Consider the following 23,986-nt stretch of genomic DNA (forward strand, 5'->3'; position numbering starts at 1 on the left):
AAAGAAAGACATCCAGTGCCGATCTCCGGCTTCCACACACCTGCACACACATGCATGTTCACCTGTATGTACTCATGAACATGCACATAAGCCACATTCAAACATCAAAGTGAAAATAATAAAATCTTAAAAGAACAGCTGAAGTGAGTGATTCCTTACATTTAGCAATAGATTAGACTTAAGCGATGGTAACTCTGCCTTTTATGTTGTTCTGCTTTCTGAGTCAGTGTCAGATCTAATTTCTGTCTGTTTCTCTGTGTGTGTATGAAGTATTTATATGATGTATGTATGTGTGTATGATGTGTGTGCATGCATTCATGTGAGTGCAGGTGCACACATGCCTGGAAGTCAGGACAACCTTAGATTTTAGTCCTTGCCTTCCACATGTTTAAAGAACTTTCAAAATCACTTTGAAGTCTTTAATGTTGATGCCAGTATCTTACTCATACTTATAAAGAAAAGCGTATTGTAGAAGTCATGAATACTATGATCATAATATTGAATATCTATAACATTTATGCTTAAGCATAGTGAAATTTCAGTTAATTCAATATTTAATTCTAAATGCTAACATGACTTTCTGAAATCAGTTTCTATAAAAAGTCATACCTATTTACATTTCTCTTCAATTTTATGTTTCATTTATATAAAATTTGGCATAATCCTTTTAAAAGGACTTAGAAGTTTTTATAAGTCATAGTGTTTCTATGCTTATTGAGCATGACTAGTCTTAGATTTTGTATTTTCTGTTTTAGGTGTTTTTAGAGGTAATCTTCAGCAAGTCAAGGAATATCAGGACCTTTTGACTCCTTTGCTTCATCAGACCACAGAAGGTATAGTTCCTTTATCACAAATTCTTTCTACCAGCATGCCCTTGTTCATGTAAAATGTGTGCATCAGTCCTTTATAAAACACAATTATATATGTTATATTGAAAAATAAATGAGACCTCAACTGAAATTAGAATAATCTCTTAATTTAGTTTAAAAGTTCATTATGCCTGACAGGGATGGACATGAATGTAGGTGGTCAGTGGCTCTGGTGATGCTAAGGTAGTTTGCACACAGACAGAATTATGTGATTTTTTTTGATATATATCCTTTATTCTGTGTAGTGTTGCATACTATAAAGCACCAGATTTTATCCAAGTCATCAAAAATGGTATGGCTGGTGAGTGTTACCCCCAAGCTCCAGGCCCTAGGACGGCTGCCTACAAAGACTGCTTTCTGCTGAAGGCAGGAGACTCTACTATGGAGACACATCTGGGATTTTAGCATTAAGTTTTGAATGCTTGCCCTTGTACCAGTTCTTTGCAGATAGATTCAATGTTTTAGAAATAATCAAAATGCCAAATCTTGGAGGTAAAGATATATTCATTTCAATCAAACACTGGAAGGACCCATAAAAAAAAAAAAGCTTAATTGGAAACTTCCCAAAGGAATTCAAGGGCAGTAGTCTGGATACCTTTGGTTTGGAAATATTAATAGAATTATATAGAATTATATTCTTATGAGAATAGCTTTAAAAATTTGTATGTGGGTCAACATGTTTGGAATTTTGACATGCTAGTCAAAACAAATCCATAGTCTTTTGGACATAAAACATGGAGTGTCGTTCACAGCACTGGGGCTCATCCCTGTTGTCTATGGAGTTGTGAGCCGGTGAAGGGGAAGAAGGTTCCAGGAACACCTGAATAAAGTACTGCTTATTTTGTTTTACCCTTTCAATGCTTATAATGTTAAAAGTTGTGAAATGGTTATGAATGATTTTTTTTTTTTTTTTGGTATTTCAATACAGGGTTTCTCTGTGTAGCTCTGGCCGTCCTAGACCTGGCTGGCCTCCAATTCAGAGATCCACCTCTCTCTACTTCCCTAGTGCTGGGATGAACCACCACCACCACCACACAGCAAACATTTTTAAATTAAAAATAAATGCTAATTTTTAAAAAGAAGTTTTTTCAATATCCATTTGTTTTCAATATTTGTGTTTTCAATATTTCCTTGTCTTCTTTGAAAAACAGTGCAACAGTGGAATATTTGGAATTTCCACAATCAGGTCTTGTAGTGTTGAGGAAGGGATCATTGACACATGGAAGTGGTAATCTAACATACTCTGCTTTTTGCCTTCATGTTCAGAGTGATGTTCACAGTCTTCCCCGTAGCTCTTAATCTGATTTTAGACACATTTGTCACTACCAATTGATGGATGAAGAAGACAGCAGAATTTCAAGGCTATTGTTTAATTTTATTACAAAAATTAAGTTTACTGAAGACTGCTGTCACAAAATATCATCTGCTGCACCCTACAAAGAACATATCCTTTAAATAATAGTTTTATTTGCTGAAGGATGTGTCTTTTACAGATATGTTTTAATAAAAGATTGTTTGTTTGTTTTTTTTTTGCCTTCAGGGACACTGAATGGTAGAAAACAGGCTTAATATTTAAATAGGAGTTTACTTGCACTAACTAATGGCTCAGAAGTAGAATTTAACTAAAGAGTAAATAGTATCTCATTTATAATGCTTCTTAGACTGACTTTATTTAATATAACTTCTCTTATAAATATAACTCTGAATATCTGTATACTATATATACATATATATCATATATGTATATATACTGTGTGATATGCACATATATGCACATGTGTATACATATACATATATTATACATACATATATATACACGTATGTGTGTATATATTGACTTAAAAGTTTTTGCTGTTAAAGGAGATACACATACATCACTGTCTAAAGCCTAATATACTCTTGGATTAGTTCTAAAGTCAAGAAACCTCCCCACATGGATTTCCCTAGCAATATCTGAAATGACCAGAATGTTAGACTTCTCTGTATCTCACTGAATCTGTCCCCTGTACAACCCGCCGCTGTCCCTGCTGTTCTGTCCACACAGTTTCTTCAAAGGGAAATTTGGGGAGAACACTGTTTTGTTGTATTTTAACGTGCTTGCTTCTAAACTAAATTAAATTTTATTTTATTTTACTCTACAGGATATCCTGTAGTACCAAAGTACTATTATGTGCCTGCTGACTTTGTAGAATATGAAAAGAGAAACCCTGGTAGTCAGAAACGGTTTCCTAGTAATTGTGGCCGTGACGGAAAATTGTTTCTTTGGGGACAAGCTCTTTATATCATTGCGAAACTCCTCGGTAAGTGGAGCCGATTGGGAGCCTATTTTCTTTCCCTGTTATCAGGTTGTTAGCAATAAATATAGCTTGGGCGATGTTCTTCCTTTGGATGAAATTGGATTTGGGTGGATTTTGCCCTGTTAGTTCTTTGGTGAGTCTCTAGACTGTAAAGGTGAGGATGGTATCCAAGAGCTCCTGAAAGAAAGGTGCAGTAGGTGCGGGTGTGCTGTGGCTGTGTGTGACGGTCTCCGCATCCAGCCTGGAGCTTGTAGCAGAAGGTTGTGAAAACTGTGAGTGGGTTTTGTCTGACTTGCTCTAACCAGCATTGTTGAGCACTGCTGTAGTAAACTACTTGGTCATCTTTGAAAGTTGTCTTTTTACCAGTAAATATATGTTGGTAGTTTTCTTTCCTACTAGTGGCTTAATAAAACTATAATTATTTAAATTCTTTAGCTATTTCTGGAACTGAAAAAGAATATCTATGAGAAAATTTGGCAAAAACAAAAGACTTATTATGGTTTTCCCATCCCATACTTCTGTAACATCTCTAGTAATACTGGCACTTTACCAAAACGGTTGAGATTTAGAGTCAGGATCCATGTATGACAGATTATGAAGCAAGCAAGCTAATAAAAACAAAAACAAAGCTTCTCACTGTGTGATATACTATTGCCTTTGTTGTTTGAGAATGTGCTGGAAAAATGAACATCTTTGGCTTGTTTTCATCATCAGTGAGGAAAGAAGATGTTGGAGGCCTGATTCCCAAGGCTCAGTTCGAGCTTTTCACACGCTTTGCCCAAAAGCACATAAGCCAGGCAGAGAAATCAAGCCGATGCTCCTTTCGGTTTGTTTCTGTGTCTGTTTTCTCAGTCTTGGTGTAAATTTAACCCTAATTAAGAGCATGTAGTTTTCCCTTTTTAAAGAGGTAAAGGAATTTGTTTTGTCTCAGCAACTGTTGATACAGGTGCTGCTTGCTTCCAGGCTCACAGAAAAGATACAAAGACTATTGTGGCTAGAAAGTCAATGTCCATCTCATCTTTTTGAATGGAAAGGTTTTGAGACTCAAAACCAATTTAAACACGTTTTAGCTGAGGGGCAGCTAGGTGAGGTATGAATGTCAAGGACATGATGAAATGTTTCTGTGACCCTGGATCTGAAAACTGACCTGGGCCTTGAAACCATAAACCCTTTTCTTCCTGGTGTTTGGTAAATTTCCAGCTTGGAGTTGCTGCAGTTGGAAAGAGTGCTAGCCTAGAGAAGCTCCGGGAAAAGCTGACGGATGAGGAAACTGCACCCTCCACAGCAAACTGACCTATAAAATCAGGATTTTAGAACATTCTCCCTCTGCAGAAAAGCTCTGCCGTTCTCACTGCAAACCTGTGTCAAATGTGTGCAGGTCTTTAATGTAGGTCACTTTTTCCTGTGAGCAGGAATGTATAAGTTCTGTTTCCACTTCTATTTCATGGCCCAAATGAGCAAGAACACTTCTGAACTGTCCTAAAAAGATGGCCGTCTTTTCCTACCTCCTGAAGTTCTGAAGGCGTTAGAGAGCGTGCAGAAGGAGTTTGCATGAGATCATGTACTGATTTCCATCTGCGAGAAGGGAAATCCGTGTTGTAACCCGCCACGTTGGCCTACCGCATCATCTGAGCATGCTTGCTAGTTCCAATCAGCATTTAGGAGGCTGGGTAATTTCACCGCCACTCTGAATTCTTGAGCATTTCATAACCCTTCAAATGTCCATGGGTGTGCATTAAGGTTCTAGACATAGTATTTCCTAACAAAGTTGTATTTAATCATTAAAGGAACTTCAGTTTGATATCCCCACAATGAAAATAAAAGGACAGTTAACTGGCATTAGTGTTTTTACATGTGAATCATGTACAAGTGAATGCAAAAGGATCTTTAGAAATACTCAGATGTTCACTAATTCAGGTCAGCTTTTACCCTGCTGAATCTAGTGAGGATGCTATGCCGTGTGCATGCCTACGTCAATTTTATGCAACAAAACTGTGCCTCTTATTCTAGTGATGAAGAAAGATACTATGTATAGTTTTCTTAATACCCACTGTTTTCAGAAAATGAGTCATTTTTACAATATATCCTTTTTCTTCGAAATTGAACTTCTAGAAAGTCAGTTTCTATTTAATAAGTAAATTATAAATGTTTATTTTAAATCACATGATGTATTTTAAGACCTATTTGACTGTTATTAAACCCATCATCTGTAATGCTTTCAACTCTTATTTAACTTGAAAACTTGCCAACCACAAGATTGGTCTGTAGAACACAGAGTACCTTTTTGATGTTTTCACAGAAATAAATAAGCCTAAAATTGTGATCTTTGAGCTAAAATATTTTTGTGGGAGTACAGAAGGTAGCTCTAGACAAACTCCTTTTAAAAGTAGCAGCAAATGATATAATGGGTTTATGTATGGCTTTTTCATACTTCCTTAGTTTCAGTCAAACCTACCCTTATATTTTTTTATTCATTGGCAGTTTCACACAGTATACATTCGCCCCGTTACCTTCTACTTTTCCCTACCACGCTGTCTAGAGCCGTTTTTCCCAGCAAGTCCGCCTACTTATATTACTCTGTTTTCTACGACCCAGGGAGTTTGATCAGAGTTCTTGGCATGAGTTCATTTCCAGATGCATAGGCAACTTAGCAGTGCTTATATCACTGAAGAAAAATGACTGCCCCTCCCCTGTGGCCAGTAGTTGCCAATAGCCGAGAACTCGCTATATAGACCAGGCAAGCCACGAGCTCAAAGATCTTGCCTGTGCCTCGAGTGCTGGGTTAAAGGTTTATGCTGCCATGTCCAGCTCCGAATTAGTTTTTAATCAAAGTTTAGTATTATGGGATCATGTCCAGCCATCTTCACACAAAGAAGAAAGTCTTTGGGACTCAGACTGCAGTACTAGCCATTTGAATAAAAGCCCACACTTTCATGTCCTCCTCTAGAGAAGCTAAATCGAAAATAACTAATATCTCCATCGACACAGAAGACTACCAAAGGTGTGACACAGCTTTAACCAACTTTTGGTTTTTCTAGCGTGGCTGTTTCATTAGCAAACTGCAGATTTCCACCCCATCACCGTCTTGCCAAATCATCTATATTAATTTTTCTATCATCAGGGACTGTCATCACCCAATAGCTTTTATTTTTGTCTTTAAGAAATAAGTTCTTACTGTGTGCTCCTTTCACGTGTTGACTATGTGGTATCGTTCCTTCAGTTGTAAACACCTTGGGGTGCCCCATGACCTCATTGCAGATGGCAAGGCGACTGCACCTCTGTTCTAACACTGCCTGAAGTTTTGTGTCTGCCGTCCTTTCACCGCACGGGCTACCTGAAGGATACCCCAGTCATGAGCAAAGTTTATACCACTTATCACGAGTTCTGTCCTCTATTTAGATAATTAGGCCTTAGATTAAATCTGCAGGCCGTTATTACCCCGGTGTAGTCATGCCTGTACTGTACTAAATATCTCATGCCTGGCAGGTTGCTAGTATAAAGCACTGGGTAAGGCTGCCGATGACTTTGCCTGCATTGGCCTAGGACAGTACCTTTCAGTACTACCAAAGCTTGTCAGAAGTTGAGGAGTTTTCAGGTCAGGTCCAGCTTGTTTTCTGATAACTTTGGTTAACAGTGGTATCTTTAGTAATATGGTACAAATTCCTAGTTCTAGTGGGCAACCAGTGGCCTGTGGAAGTCTCTGGGACTGTACTGACCAACAGCTCACCAAATGGGCTCACTCCTGGCACTGGGAGTTTTGTTTAACAACCCGTGGCTTCTGGGAGCAGGATTACCCATGCAGACTATCCATCTGTGAAGAAGTTTGATTTTTTTGTTTTTTGTTTTTTTTTTAATTTGGTGTGACTTCATTTTTTTGAGACAGGATGTCACTTTGTAATTCTAGCTAGCTTGGAACTTGCTATGTAGATCAGGATGACCTCAAACTCAGAGAGCTGCCTGCCTCTGCTTCTCAAGGACTGGTATTAAAAGTGTGTACTACCACACCCAGTCTCAAATTTTGTTTTTAATAATGTTTCCTATATAGCTTACAATGTATGTAGGTTTCCACAAAGCTTTTTCATGTCTTCTTAGTTTGGATTTAGCCTTTCTCTTACCCCCTTCTTGGCTTAAACCTTTTCGCCCTCTGTATTCCTCCCCGACATTCTGATCAGATCTGTTCTCTGACTTACCCTACGAAAGGTCTCTTCCCCTTCACCCTCTCTGGGGCCTTTCTGACTTCCTGGCCTCTACAGACAATCCAAGTTAGACACACCAATCTGGAAACTGAGAGAGAACACGCATGCAGTGTTTGCCTTCCTGGGCCTGAATTACTCACTCAGTATATTTTCCAGTTCCATCCATCCTCCTGTAAATTTCATTCTTTATACTTGAATAAAGTTTCATCATATATGTGTTCAACATTTTCATTATCCATCCATCAGTTGGTGGACTCCTAGGTTGATTATGTTTCTGAGCAATTGTAAATAAACAGCAAAAAAATACGGGCAAGTGAGTACCTCTGCAGTGTACAAGTCCTTCAGATAAATGCCCAGGAGTGGTACAGACATCACGTGTTAGCTCTTGTCTTACTTTTTGTGGAACCCCCCCCCACACACACACACACTGATTTCCATAGTGGTTACACCAGGTTACACTCCCACCAACAGTGTGTAGGATTACCCTTCCCCCACATCCTGCCCAGCATTTGTTGTCATTTGTTTTATTAATGATAGCCTCTCTAACTGTGGCATCCAGGAGACTACAGCAGGTATTGTAAACGTGTTGAGGACGTTTAGATTATTATACAGATGAGCGGCTTTCTTAGAAGTGAAACATTTTATTTAATTGTTGCTTACTACTAGGGCTAGAGAATTTTCATAAAAACTATGCTAGCATCCTTTTATTGATTATTTTGCTAATTTCTGTGCCTACCCACCTTACCTCTACTGGGAGGAGGGTCTAAAGCAGGCCCCCAATATGGCAGTGCCACTGACAGTGTCCTAAATGACAGTATGGGCTCGGCTCAGGCTGGACTCTGGCCAGGTAAACAAAACTTAGCATCCTTCAGCAGTCTTTTGAAGTGGGTTTCTGTTTGTTAGGAAAAGCCCTTAGTTCCCTAAACCCACCCACTACAGCCAACTACCCGTGGCAATGGGCATCTAGTTTCTGATTCACCCGAACAAGCCTATCCCAGTCCAGAGTCTCCTTGCTAGTCCCCAGGCTGTGCTGACAAGGCTTTCTCCCCCCAGTTGCTGCTCTCGGTCTCCACCCCACCCCTAGACAGCCACATCAGTTTGGTCACCAAGTAAGCATTCTTTCTACCCACCCAATGGGGGTTTGACTGCTTTCCTTTACAGTCTTGTCCTGGAAATACTTGATAGTAGAAATCCTCTCTTCTTTCATCCATGGTTTGTTGTAATGTTAAAATATTAAAATATAAATGACCATTTACATACATTTTATTCATTATCTCTCCTCATGAGAAAACTTAAGCCATTGAATTGACACCATGAGGACCTGTACCTATGTCTCCTGAGTGACAGAAATCATGATGGATTGGGGGAGGGTGCGGGGGTATGTGTTTGGGAGTGGTGTGGGTATGTGGTGTGTGTGTGTGTGTGTGTGTGTGTGTGTGTGTGTGTTTGGCACGTGTCATTACTCCTCTAAGGGTATTTGTCACTTTTACCACTGTGGAAGTTAATGCAATGACAAGGACAATTGGTGTGTCAATGCTCACTAATACTACCAGTTTCGTTTCTTTTGTTTAGTGAGTCAGTCTAGGGAGGTTTCTGTGTGTGAGTCCCAGGTACTAGGAATATAGGAATGAGGAGAAGCACACAGCCTGTGGAGTTCAGTGCACATTGTAGAAATGGAATGTGCACATGCACATAGAAGTAGTGCCCAAAGAAATACAGACGGCATGCAAACAATCTGTTCAAGGACCTGCTAACCACATGATTTGTTATCTGTTTTAGTAGATTTAAGCTTGGGAAAGCTTTTCTTAACTGATCTGTCATCACTTAAAAATGAAGAATAAATAAATAAATAATTTCATTTCTATAGAATAACAGCGACACAATATAAAATAATGCCAATTGTGGGATTTATTTTTACATTTTAATGATGATACGAATGAACAGGGGGAATAATTTGCTTCTTTAGAATATGGGTATACAAATCAACCCTGATTCACAAACTAAACTGAAATCAACAAATTGTTACATGTAGATACTGCAATGAAGCCTGTGTTTGGTTTTCATTTTGGAAAAGAAGTTTTTTCTTCCAAATAAAAGTACATCTGCTATATGATAGCTATGAACAATTCACTTAAGCATTGGTGTGCGAATTTTGTGATCTGTAAAATGAGCAGGCTGTTAGAATTAATACATGCTCAGTGTTTAAACAATAGTAAGATCTTAGTAAGCACCTTTTAAGGGTTCCTGCCCTTGCTGATTTTTCTGCTGTTCAGAATATTTTCCTATTATTAATGAGAACTTCCAGCAGTTACTGAAATACCCTTTGGTGATTTTGTTTCTTGGACAACATTGCAGACATGCTTCAGAGTTACCACAAAATAGAACTATAATGGAAAAATATTCCCAAAGCTGCAGAGAATTTTACAATCATTACCTCCCTGGTCTGTTTTCAGAAGTACTCATTACCTAAAAGCAGTACCTAAAGCATTGTGGAAAATGAACTGTCCTTTTTGAAAAATAAAAAATAAAGGATCTATGGATATAAGCACATTTGTACCAAACTCGGCGTGGTATTGTTTTTTTATATGGTCACTGTATAGCTAAAGATGAAAAGTAAAATGAGCATGCTCTGTAGGTTAATTGTAATAAAATACAGGGTGTATCAATGCATTTTAGTAGACGTTAATTTCAGTTTTTAGTGCTAACTCTACTCATGTATAGATGTGGACATAACTAAGTTAATGTGTAAATGTAAACATGTCTAGAGTGGAGATTGTCCTGCAAATTTGCATAGTATCTCCCAACTTGAATCCCAACAAGTTACGCAGAATCTTATTTCAGGGGTGCTTACCTACTGCCAACTCTCCCTAACACAACGCCTCCAAGTCTCAGGTGCTGGTGACCGTCACCCAGGTGTGGTCTACCAAATGCCAGAGAAATACTGACTTAGGGCTCTCTTCCCCACCTGCCTGACCCCAACTCTCCCATCTAGATGTTGGCTTGCTTGCTCTGTACTTGGATTTTATCAAAAGTTGCCATACGAAACTGCCACGTGGAAAGGGCTTCCCTGTGCACTGCCACACGGAACTGCCATTGTCTTATGCTGGTCATTTGTGTGGTATGTGTATATGAAGGAGCATTTGTATGAAGATGTGTGTATTTAAAGTCTCAGTCACTTTCTTTTTTCCGAATCTGTTCAGTTCTTCATATGAGTGCCCTCCTGAGCCCATTGACATAGTTTGTGTTACTGCAGGACGCGTCCATTTCACCCGGACTATCTAGCTTGCGGCCACACACTTTGTATTCGCGTTCCCACTTCGGTCTCCGAGTATTTCTTTCTGTCACTGTTCTTGAGTGTGTATTTATTTTGGGGTCGGTTTAGCCATTTCCCAGTGTTATTTTACCCTTTTCTGTGCCTGGTTTGAATTTGATATTCTCTATTGTCTTTCTATTTCACTAATTATGATTTTCATCATTTCCACTTTTCTGCTTTGGATTTAGTTTTGTCTTTTCACCCATCACCTGAAGGTGGGAAGTTAGGAGACTGGTTTTATATTTTAACTCTATTTAATATGTACATAAATGGTGGATATTTTCCCTATGAGAAGCACTTTTTCTACAGCCCCTAAATTTCGATGTGTTTATCTTCATCCTCCTCCCTTCCTCCTCCCCTCCTCCTCCCCTCTTCCTCCCCTTGTTTGGGCATGAGGAATACTGGGGATAGAACCGTGTATATGCTAACAAGCGCTCTGAACCTGACCCTGAAAGTATTTTCTGATTTCCCTTTGATTTTGCATTTGATCATTGGTTATTTATGAAGGTGTTACTGAATTTCCATATATTTGTAAATTTCTGAAATATCTTTGTCACTTGCTTCTTATTTCATTGCACTGTAGTGAGAGAATGACCTAGCACATCTTATCTCTCAGGGACTGGGCTGAGGAAAACAGATACTCGTCTCTTGTTGAGTGAGATTTCCTGTAGTTGTCTCTTTTGGCTCACAGTGTTGTGTATTTGGTGTGTTGTGCTTTGTTTATGACGTCACTTGCTTTCTTTTTGCAGTTGATGAGTTAATCAGTCCTAAAGACATCGACCCTGTCCAGCGCTTTGTCCCACTCCAGAATCAGCGTAACGTGAGCATGAGATACTCCAACCAGGTAAAGAGATAATTCAGTTCTTAATTTAGATTTATCCAAAGGCATCGAAATGTTTGTTAAAGAAGCAATTTTATTCAAAATGTATTTTTTCTTGCTCCTTCTGTCAGAAAGACATCTTTTCACTTAAGATTAAGTAGCAAGGGTTATTTGTTGATAAGGAAGTCAAATTAAGTGTCCTCCATATAGAGGGATTCCAGACGTCATGGATGTGGTGCATGTGTTTGCAGGAGGATAGCAGTGTGCTATGGAAGCGAGTAGGGAGCCACGGGAGAAGGAGTAAGAGGCCACGGGAGAGGAAGTAGGCAGTCACAGAAGGGAGTAGGGGACCACAGGAGAGGGAGTAGGAAGCCAGGGAAGGGAGTAGGAGGCCATGTGAGAGGGAGGTCCTATGCTTGATGTCTCCTCCTGTGTCTCCCTGACAGGACTGTGTACCTGGAGAGAGCTGTTCTTAGCACATTGTGCCATGTTCTGGGAAGGGATGGTTTTTAAGTTCTCATGTTTACCAGCCATGGATTTAGACTGTGTTGTGTCAACACACACTAAAGTGTTTGCAGTATCAGCAAGATTGATGTTGACTTGAGCAAACCCTCAACTATTAAATGATACCAGTAATGAGAACTGTTAAAATGAAAATGCTATAGATTGTGGGAACTGCCTGAGGAGAAAGGAAATGAACCTGTGTGTGCCTGGGTTTCCAAGCAGTTAGCATGCATTTAATAAAAGTGGCATCAGCACTTGCTGGTGATATGCTTACAAATCCAAATGCTGGTTTTAAAAAATGCACGTATGCACGCACGCACGCACGCACACACACACACACACACACAGAGAGAGAGAGAGAGAGAGAGAGAGAGAGAGAGAGAGAGAGGAGAGAATGAATGAATGTTTTAAAAAGCTTTGTGTTAATATGAAATAAGAAATTTCACCGACCTATTATCCTCTGTAAGGTAAGGACTGACCTTTATCTTATGCCAGTGTGTCCTGCCAGTGTACAGCCTGTACCATGTGAGATGTTCATGTTTACTTAAGAAGTATAAAATGAGGAGTCTATCTAAAGAGCAGAGTGCCGGGACTCCGCTATTGCCAGACTGTGTGTACATTCAGACTGTCATTTACACGGTGTTTCACGTGCTTGACCTAGTTCTCCAGGGTGACAGTATATTAAGCCTTTTCTTAAATTGAGGTGTAGGAGGAGATAGAACAACAAAGCCTGTTATAGGCGTGTGACTAGCAAAAGTTCCCTTTTCTCATGCTTGGCATACGTCGGGCAGGTTGCAGCCTGCCTGTGGATTACAGAACACAATATACTTGCAGTTCTTTCTCTCCTACTCGAGAAAGTTTTTTCAGAGCACAGAACAGTAAGGGTAAACTTAGAGAGTGTTTCCCGCTAACTACTTAGAATTATTTGCTAATTTTGCTGAAGGGCTATGCCTGGCAAGCCTTCTAGATGCAGCCACTTCTTAGCTAAGAGAGTTCTCTGGGGTGAAGGCTGGGGCTCCTCTCCTGCAGCATGAGCAGAGAGTGTCTGTGCAGCATTAACCCGAGTTTCTGCGAGGGAGGATGAGGATTCCCAACAGGAAACTGCTGGGAACTAGGACTGCCCTCTCCATCGGCAGCAAGTCCTCTTGTGCTGCTTTCTTACCGTGATAGCGTGCTTGACATGCCTGTAGCCATTGCTGGGGCTGAGGGCGTGAGACGTGGGGGTCAGGAATGCACCAGATAGCAGCCCTCTCTTTGGTTTGTTTTGGGGCTGGGTTGTGACTGGCCATGTTGAAAGCTGTGAGTAAAGAGTCTCTCGGGATTGACCAAGTGCTCTAAGCTCTGCCAGATATTCTGAAGGTAAACAGAGAGCAGTGAAATACAGATGATGCCTGAAGGAGAATCTGCCGTGAACGGAAGGTGTGGCAGGAGGTCGCAGGTCAGCCTCTGGCCTTCACAAGTCGCTAGAGGCCACAGAACTTGGAAATGTAGTAGACACACAGAATTCAGTGTGGGGAAAGACTGCCGAATAAGACCATTAAAGGGAGAGGAGCTTTGGCTAGTTTTATGGAAATGAAGCTGAGCTTCTGTTCCCATGGAGATAAAGAGATGTGCTTAGTAATCCAACAGCGTATAGCAGTGCCACGCAGGAAAGATGCTCAGGTATCCTTGCCCATGACTCCTACCGAGTGTCAGCCATGTACACGTTTAAGTAGTCAAAAATTTTAGCTATTGATTGAATAAAAAATAGCTCTTTAATTTGAAAGAAATAAAGGCCACAGGAAATTACAGAGAAAGTTCCTAGGAATCCTTCCCACAAGAAGTCACAGAGAACACAGAGTTTCCAGGAATCTACACCCTCAGATCCTGTGTACTTTATTAAACAGTATAAAAATCAGAAAACTAGCATCGGTGCAAGCTTTCGTTGAACCAGTTGCTCTCACACACATTTGTAGTGCTACATCTATCTACTGCATCACATGTAGCGCGGCGCCACTGCACGGTGAATATGTCACCACAAAGACTTCCATCTTAGGCCCATGCTTGCTTCTTTTGCTACCAATGTGTTCTCTTTTATGATTTATATTTTTTTTCACTTCAAGACTCTTAAATATCAATTTGAAGACTGTCTTTTCGCACTTAATGTATAACTTAACACTTCTGTGAAGCCTTAACTAATTATTCTTTATCAATAAAAAATTAGGAGTCAGATATTGGGGTAAGAACCGGAAAGATGAGAGAAGCAGGGGAGCAGCCACCAGTGACTTCCTACCTCTTCCGTTTCTTCCTCCAAAGGGGCGAGATCCTCTCCCAGCCCCACCTTACTACTTCCTCTTTCCTATCTGTCTATAGTCCTCCAAACCTCTATGGTTAATTTTGGTAAGCTAGTAGCTAGCTCCACCCTCTGACTCCACGTAAGCTTTATTTGTCAGAACACAATCAAAACATCACGCAGCTCTTCTGTAAGAGCAGCCAGTAGTTAAATGTATCTATGGTTTGCTTCTTTTCATGACTGAGTTATACTCCACGGTATGACTATACCATAGTTTATTTTACCATTGCCTTGTAAAGGACACGCTGTTGGGTGTGAATATTTCACTATTTCCCCTCTGGTCATTGAACGACAAGTCCAGTTGTTATAATTTCTATTCACCTACCAGTCTGATTAAAGAAATTCATTAAAGTGAAAGACAGTGCACTGTGCTTACCTCACTCTGCCTTCTCATTGTTATTTCCTTCCAGTGTTATTTTCTGTTTCAGAAGCGTCTTTATATTATCTGTGGGTAACTCTTCCAGCAGCCAGTTCCATAGTTTCCATTTGTCAAGGAACATTTTTATGTTGTCTTCAGTACTGAAGTGTAGGATTTGTTTGTTTTAATATAGGAAGGATTCCTGGTCGATGGCTTCTGTAGTTTGAGATGAGAAATTCTGCCAGTTTAAAACTGTTGACTGTGCGTTAAGTCTCCTGTGTCACTATTCCCAGCTGATAGATGAATCTACCTTCTATGTGGCTCTCTACTTCATGGAGCAGGGGTTGAATAGATTTGCCACACTCTGAAGCCACTGTAGGTATGGTTAACTACGCTCACATAGGAATTTGTACAGAACCGTGGGTAGGCAACTGGTGCCTCTGTTGAGAAACTAGGACTAGGCTCTGCATGGTCACTGTTTTTGTGCCCTGCTCCTATGATGAGAAAAAATGCTTTCTTTTGTTCTCTTGGCTGTGTCTGTCTGTTGCTTTAAACCAACCTCTCCAGGACCCAGCCTAGAGAGTGCAGGGTCTCAGAATCCCACTTGGATGCCAGTATTCAGACTCAGATATCTGAGCAGTCTAGCTTACCTGTTTTCAGTCTTTTGGAACCATCTGTCTGGGGCACCTTTTCCCTCATACCAGAATTTTTTAATGGATAATTTAAAGTCTTCTAATGAATAAAGAAGGAGTTTGTGTTCCTTGACCTTTCTCTAAAATTATTTTTCAAAACACTAATAATATCATTTAAAGTATTTTTCTAACAGCTTAACACATAATTTGTACTTCATAAATTCACTAAAGTAAGTGTTTAGTTCAATAGTTTTTGCACTGTATGTACTAAAATCAATTTTACTTTAAAAAAAAAAACAACTCCTGCACTTTTAGTCATGGTTCCCTCACGGTGTTCCCCATCTCTGTGCTTTTGCTTATTTGTATGATCTGTAATATTTAGTGACTGGCATTTTTTCTCAGCATAACATTTTTAAGATTTATACCAGCCGCAGGACTTAACAACACTCCAATCCCTTTATGGTAGAACAACATGCCACTTAGGTTTATGGTATATTTTGTTTATGAACATATGAATTGTTTCTAAGCTTTGGCCATTATGAATAATTCTGCTGCCAGCCTCCCAGTGCAGTCCCTGTGTTCCACATGCCTTCATTTCTCTTGGATATAGCTAAGAGTGAGATTGCTGGATCATATGCTAAGCTGCAGTTGAACTCTCGGGGAATTGCCAGACTGACTTCCGTGTGACTACACTATTCTGCATTTCCTCCAATGTGTGAAGGATTTCATTCTTCTACATTTGTACTAATACTTATCTCCCTGGCTTTAAGGTAGCGGGGGTGGTGAAGTTGTACCTAACTGTGTTTGATTTTCATACCCCTAGTTGCAAAAAATAATCATATTTTTATATGTTTGCTGGCAGTTGAGTTACCAAAATTCTCTGTGTCCCAGATGATTCCTTTGTATAACTGCAAACATTTTCTCCCATTTGGTAAACTATCATTCCACTTTCTTGTCATTTGAAGCATAGAAATTTAAAATTTTGATGAAGTCCAGTTTTTCTTTGATTACTTTTGCATTAGTGTCATGTCTAAAAGCCATTACCTAGTTCAAAATCACAACCTTGTAGCTTACGCCTATCTTTTCTTCTAAGAATTCTGCAGTACTATCCCTTAAATTTAGGTGTGTTGTCCATTTTTCCTGAATTTTTGTATCTGATATGAGGTAGGAATCCAACCTCTTTCTTTGCTTAATCTCTAGTTGCCTTCATTTCTGAGTAATTTCTAACATACACTTCTAAGTGGAGTAAATATATACAATGGTCATTATTTTAACCATTCATAAAGCAAATGGTGTGTTGGCTTTAAATACATTGGCAATATTTATAGCCATCACCAACCACTGTCCATGCTAAAACCTTTTTAATAATCTTTGTCTCCAACAAAAACTCATTTAATGACAGCTCCCCCTCCCTCTACCTTGTAAGCCCTGTTATACTTTCTGTCTCTGAATTTGTCTATTATAGGCAAATAATGTAGGCAGAATCACACAATAATCATTCTTCTGCTTCTTGATCATTTCACTATGCATAATTTCCAGGATAATTTTGTACTTTTCATTAATGTGGAGTTCCTGTTTCTTCCTGGTAGTTATTTTGCTATGTGTCTGGAGTGATTCATTAGCTGATTGTTTATAGTACAATAAATGTGCCGATTATTCTCAGACTTAAATTAAGTAGTCTCCTCCCCAATAAGAAGTGGAGAATGTAATTGGGAGGTTTTTCCTGGCTAGCCTTGTTCATGAGCCAAGTGTCTGCTAGGAAGCAATCCAGACCCACATCACTCTGCCCTTGGCGAATGCAGGAACATTAAGAGCGCTCTTTGCTGGAGCTTCTAGCTGCCCTGGAGGCAGTACAAGCCTGTGTGTTTAATGCTGTGGAGGAAATGTCCTACTGCCTAGCCGACTAGCTCCCTGCGGAGCTGGGCACTCAGTCTCAGCGCCATCCTCACTTCTCCCCCCTGTACTGTGTACCTGCAGAGTACCCTTCCAGTTTCCACTCTCGGTGGTGGGTCTGCGCTCGTGGCCAGCATCGTGGGTGTCACCCTCAAATCTAAAATTGTTTGGCAAGATTTAACAGGAGACTCTCGCTTCCAGCACTTTTGTTGCTGTCTTCTGCAGTCTAGGTTTTCAGTAAACTTTGAGTAATTTTTGTTGAGTGTTAAGGAGCAGTTACATGGCCAAAAGGCCATCTGTGCAGAAAGCTGAGTTTGCTGCCCCACAAAAAAAAAAAAAAAAAAAAAAAAAAAAAAAAAAAAAAAAAAAAAAAAAAGGTTATGGGGCTGGAGAGATGGCTCAACAGTTAAGAGCATTGGCTGTTCTTCCAGAGGACCCAGGTTCAATTCTTAGCACCCACGTGGCAGCTCACAGCTCTCTGTAGCTCTAGTTCCAGTGTACCTGACACCCTCATACAGATACGCATGCAGACAAAACACCAATGCACATGAATAGCAATTTTTTAAAAAGACTGTCTGGTTTCATAACTTAGTATGTAAATTATATAACACTTCTCCCACATTATTTACAAGTATTTTTCCTTTTAGGTTCTTTGACAAGTTTACTCAGTTTTTAAAGGTTTATTGATCATGGATGATTTAGGAACATCTGCACTTTTCTTTGGGTTGGTTCATCAATATGACCTCAAATAATTAACCAACTTTAGACATAATTTCTTCTTCAAAGAAACAAAACAAGCTAACTCAATTAGCTTGGCAAAAATAAATAAATAAATAAATAAGGTGTTCCTGTGGGACCAAAAATCTAAATTTATTTACCTGTATGTGTGGGAGTAAAGTTTAATAGAGCATAGAAATTATTATGACTATCATAATAAAATAGACTAAAATAGTCAAGGCATCCACAGTGTTTCTGAAAACCCAGGCTGTCTATGCCACAGCCATGCAGGGGTTAGCCTTAGGTAATTCTCTCTACTCTCAAAGGAAATATGACTCTCTTATCAACACTATTTGTACCAGAGCCTATTAAAAAATCTAAGTACCTTGATCAAAAACTTAAGAACTAAGGAAGTTGAATTGCATGTTTAAAGAGAGCTTTTAATAACATCACTCTAATTAACCTGCTGAACTTATTAAAATTAAGTCTCGGTTATAAGCATGATACATAATAAAATATTTCACGTGTAAGATGATTTTAGTCATGGATGAAATATGAAAGGTGAAACAGATCCAACTAAGAAAGTAAGATGTATGGTCCAAAGTAAAGATACACAGTGAGTAGTAGGCCTGGCTGTAATGGTCTGTCCTGTCCCTTTAAGAGACAAGCCCCACCCCTCCTCTTTCCCCTTCCCTTCCTTAACCAACTAAATAAATATCCTACCCCACTCTGCATGGTGTGCCTATCTGTCTCTGTCTCTCACCTGACTCAGCTCCTTGTGGGACAGACTGACCTGCCGAGGTCTCTCACCCACCATGTGGCTCCCTGCCTGGCACCTGCTGCTGCCCCTCGAGGGAACCACAGTGTTTTATTTTTACCATTACACTGGTAGTGTCTTAATGATCATTTCTGATGCCTTACTCAACATCAGTGAGTGTCCTCATGCGTTGGAGACTGGCTTCTACAAGGATACCTACCACTTACTAGGGTGGGGCATGGGGGTTAAAAAAAATAAAGGGAATAAAGAGTGAAAATAAAAATCCAGAAACATAGGATAGCACCGAGAGGGAGTTCCAGTGAGTACTGAAATCTGCCCACATTTAATTTTTTATACACTTTTATACCCCAATACAATGCAGGGGTTAGGGGGAGCAAAAGACTTTTAACATGATACAAAGGACAACTAGAACAGTTACTTGCTTCAGTACTTGAGACATCAAGTCCTTAATTTTTGAGAAAAGCGTTTTATTGTTTAGGCAGTGAGCCCACCCTAGACCAAGTGTCCTTGAAGGCAGTCACTTCCTAGGTCAAACCTCCTAATTCAAAAGAAGGAACAGAAGTATGATAGAATTCTTTGACCTTTGGTCAGGGTGGAGTGGAACTACCTGTTTGGACCAAACATCCAAAACACCAAGTAGCCACAACTTAGGTCAGAGTATGTGGCCACACTTCTTGTCAACAACTTTGAGCAAGCTAAAACTCTTTTATCTTTACACAAGGTGAAATTGGTTCACAGTTTTTTGGACTCTACACTTATGAATAAATTTATTAGCTTTACCTGGAACTTTCCTCTACCCTCCTTTATTTTTGCCTTGTAATGCTTTTCTTTCTTTCTTTACTTATTTATTTATTTATTTATTCTTGGTTTTTCAAGACAGGGTTTCTCTATAGCTTTGAAACCTATCCTGGAACTAGCTCTTGTAGACCAGGCTGGCCTCAAACTCACAGAGATCTACCTGCCTCTGTCTCCCGAGTGCTGAGACTAAAGGCCTCAACCCTTTTGTGTAACTTATTTTTAGAACAATGTAACAACCACCCTTACTTGCCTTGGATTTCCCTTGTCATCAGTTTTTACAGCCTAAGCTCATGCACAGTCATTATCTTAAATTATGAGCACTCCCAGGCCGTGGCTCCGTGGTGATGAATGTGGATCATTTGCTGAAAGCAGCAAACACAGAAGTTCAAAGCAGCCTTCCAAAGTGAATGAATATCTATCATAAATGGATAATGTCAAACACATTTGGATTCTGCTTGATAAACAAGTGATGTTTGGAATACTGTTTGTTTTCTGGGTCCTTTGGAGTCAGTGACTTTATCCCTTATAAAACTCTGTTAAATTTTTCTGTAAAATATCACATTCTTCCCCAAACATGATGCTTTCTGTGCTGTTCATAAAGACAGGGCGAAGTCCTTTGTTGTGCGCACACACACACACACACACACACACACACACACACACACACACAAGCCCTTTGTTACACGCACAAACACACAGAGAAGCCCTTTGTTAAACAAAACACACACACAGAGGGAAGCCCTTTGCTAGGAACACAGTCATGCACAGACACAGACAGACACAGCACTTCACAAGACAGCCTTCAGACAGACACAGATTCAGACTCACACACCAGACAGAGGATAGAAGACACAGGGAGGGTAAAGTTGAGAACACAAATCTGGAATCCTTCTTTGTTAAATGACACCAAAGGAAATGGTTTCTTCATTTTTTTTCCTTTTGGAGTTAATCACTTATATATTCAAACTGACTACAATCATGTCTCAAACAATACTGTAAATTCTTGATGAAGTATCTTCCTGAAGATTAAGCACTGAGTGAGTGTGTGTATGTGTATGTGTACATGAGCACACTTGCCAAAGTGATGCAGTGTGGTCTTTGTATCATATAAGCTTAGCCTATCTCTTCCATTTTCAACTAGGTCCTCTCTAAGCCTTTCCTGGTCTATTATATAGAAATGATAACTCCTGCCTACAGTGTCATAAATGACAATGTATAGACACTTAAGAAAATGTGTGATGCATTGTAAGAGCTAAATAAGTGTTAGTTTTACTTTTATTTCAAATTGCATAACTAAGAGATAAGAAAAATATTGATAAGTCTGAGAGAAAATGTTATTTACAAATATGTAGATACATGTAAATGTCATTTTGTGGTTAAATCTTTATTGGATAGTCATTTTATAATCATTAACATATATTTGATACTCAATTACTAGTCATTATTTTTATAAAGTACTTTAAATGTCTGCATACTGCTTCTGCATTTGACTCTATAGCAAGCACATCAGCTTCTTTTTGTGTTTATGTGGCAAAGTAATAGACAAGAGCAGCTGAAGGAAGAAGCAGTCCATCTTGGCTCACAGTTTGAGGGTGCTGTCCATTGAAGAGGGAGGTGTGGCAGCAAGACTGTCCTAGCTGTGGCGACATGTCGATGTCTGGTCACACTTCATTCATTTATGAAGATTAATTTCAATTTTCTCCGCTTTTGTTCTTATTTTGTCTTGGACTCCTCGCACCTGATGGTACTAAGCACACTCAGGCTGGATCTTCTCTCCCTAGTTAGCCCTCCCTGGAAACATCTGCAGCATGGTCGGGGTGTGTCTCCTGGGTGATTCCAAATCAGGCCAAGTTAGCATGAAGATTAACCATCATATTAGGTGACCCTTACCAGACAACTGTTGACTATTTCTATGCTACAAGTTGGTCCTAATAGGAACGAACCACAGTCTGATATTTATTGCTGTGAAAATAAATAAATTAATAATAAAATGCTGCTATAGCATGTAAAAACTATTGATGAGACGTGCTTTTCATCAGATGATTTCTGTTTACTCAATACTTCTCTATAAATAGAACATTTTATACTGTATAGCTCCTGAAAAAAGGAAAGAGATGATAAAACAATTTATGTGTATAGTTAAACAAATGAAAGCCTCCCTCAGTAAACTTCCCCACAATGTATTGTTGCAAACCTAGAATTGGAGATGGTGTTTTGGCTTCATTTTTCTCTTCCTCTTTTTAAGTGCCTGAATAAGCCATTAAGCTGCTCATCTCTGTAACAGAAGGGGAATTATTTTTCTACTTTCATTAAGAAAATTCAAAATCATATACAGAGTCTTAGGCTCATTGCCTATATCACAGCATAGGCGTTAGAGACTATTAAGACCTTGGGTAGAGCCTTTAATTTTTAAGTCATGAAATTGGCATGGAAATTGAAAGAAACATGGCGTCTCTCAGGTCATGGTAGCAGACACAGGGCTGGACACTGGCATGCTAATGTGGGGCCTTCTGGGCCGTGTTGGGAAATAGGAATTTGACGTCATTGTCCCGCATTCTCATCTCCCTCATTACCCCTGTGATAAACCTTCTAAACGGCGGGTTTGCAGGGCTGCTCCCTCACACCAGTAATAGCAGTGTCTGTGTAGCGAGGGAGTAAATACTCACTGTCAACTTGTATACTATAAAACCAACGTACTTTCTGGGTGTCTTTGTCATCTTCAGAACTGGAAAGCGTCCTGTTTACTTTTAACTCTCTGCCAGTTACTTCCTATAAGTTGATAATATTTTTGGATTCCATGTTGTTGGTGTCTTGCAAATGATGCGTGAAGCTTTGACTTGATAAAGAATTGCAGTAATAGTGAGGAAGCTCCACCGTCATGAAGTGGAGAACATTATTCTTGTAGGGAATGTTAAACTTTGTTTATTGTTTTATCTGTCAGTTTTCTTACATCTCTGTGTGATTAAGATTGTACTCATACAAATGTGAACCATTGTTTTAATTCAGGCAGATTTAAACAATGGTTTTAGTTACACTAAAATATTAGCTCTGCTTAATGATAGTTTTCATTTGGCTCAGATATGGCTTGTTTATTGTCCTTTCTCAGATTGCATTATCTTTGCATATTCTGCTCATAAATATTGAATTATAAATGCCCAAATTTAATGTGTAATAATATTGTTTGGAACCTAGAAGGCTTCATATTCATACAGTTCATATGATTTTCCTATGATTTCATGAATCTTTTTTTTATTTATTTATTATGTGTACAATATTCTGTCTCTGTGTGTCTGCAGGCCAGAAGAGGGCACTAAATCTCATTACAGGTGGTTGTGAGCCACCATGTGGTTGCTGGGAATTAAACTCATGACCTTTGGAAGAGCAGGCAATGCTTTTAACCACTGAGCCATCTCTCCAGCCCTGATTTCATGAATCTTCAGCAAATATTTATATTTTATTTATTTTGGTTTTGGCTGTCATATTTCCCAGCCTTGTTCACAAAGGTCTTTCATTGTGGGAGCCTGTGATTATGTGTAAAGATGAGATGTAAGGGACAATGGATGCTGCTCGTGACTCTTCCCATCTGTTGTGTGTTGGGGATTGAAAGACTACGAAGTCCCCCCAAGAATATGAATTACATGTTTCACAACATGAACGCTTCTTTATACTTCTTAAGTTAAAATTATTAAAAGGGAAAGGTTGACCTTTAAGTTCTCAGAAAGGTTTATAAAATAAAAGTCAAAGAGGACTACTAAATCCTAGTGTGTACTGAGGTCCTGCCTCTAGGATGTCTGCAGGGTTCTTTCAGTTCTCCGAATGCTGGGATTAACTTGCCCTTCTTTCATCCAACTTTAAAGCTTTTTAAGCTACATACATTTCTTGCAAGAGGGCACATATACCATGGTGTTCATGTGGAACTTGGAGTACAATTTGTAGGACTAGGTTCACAGTCCTTGCTCCACAAGGTTTCCTGTGGGTCCAACTGAGGTCATCAATTGGCAGTAAGTAACTCATTGGCCCTTCCCTCCATCTTTAACCTGTTCCATATGAGTTTTTTCTTTATATATTTAGTGGCAGGGTTCTTTATGTAGTCCTGTTCTGAAACTCACTCTGTAGACCAGGCTGGCCTCAAACTCACAGAGAGCCCCTGCTTCTGCCTCCCGAGTGCTGGGGTTTGACATGTGTCTCATCATCCTTGTCTAGATACTCTTGTCTTCAGATTTCTAGCTTTCATCAGTTTACAGATTTACCTGGTACTGCAGATGTGTTTGAGTGTCTTCCCCTAAAAACAAAATGTTCCCCAAACGCTTTTCCTATTTCACCTCTTTCACAAAATCCCTTCACCTCTTCTGCTTTGTTACAAGAAAACCCAACAGTTTTAACTCAGACGCCAGAGAACTGAGCCAGTCACACACAGAGGAGAACACCCAGAGCAAGCCTGTCTGCTGTACTTGGTGCTTTTTGACCTTGTGCTACTAA

The 23,986-nt window shown here is 39.5% G+C and overlaps 1 protein-coding gene and 1 pseudogene across 4 annotated transcripts in view; one reads left to right on the forward strand and one right to left on the reverse strand.

Annotated features, from left to right (window-relative positions):
• The window catches only part of Phkb (phosphorylase kinase regulatory subunit beta), a 199,180-nt gene that overhangs the window by 116,010 nt on the left and 59,184 nt on the right, over window positions 1–23,986 (forward strand). For all 4 annotated transcript variants that reach the window (XM_005367021.1, XM_005367020.1, XM_013353722.2 and 1 more), the window contains 3 exons: window positions 756–833; window positions 3,011–3,169; window positions 11,425–11,519. In XM_005367021.1, the coding sequence (XP_005367078.1) occupies window positions 756–833; window positions 3,011–3,169; window positions 11,425–11,519 (332 nt within the window). The remainder of the gene's footprint in view (window positions 1–755; window positions 834–3,010; window positions 3,170–11,424; window positions 11,520–23,986) is intronic.
• On the reverse strand, window positions 5,989–6,964 carry LOC101990196 (annotated as a pseudogene).

Source organism: Microtus ochrogaster, unplaced genomic scaffold (assembly GCF_000317375.1).
Source record: "Microtus ochrogaster isolate Prairie Vole_2 unplaced genomic scaffold, MicOch1.0 UNK15, whole genome shotgun sequence".
In the NCBI taxonomy this organism is placed as follows: Eukaryota; Metazoa; Chordata; class Mammalia; order Rodentia; family Cricetidae; genus Microtus; species Microtus ochrogaster.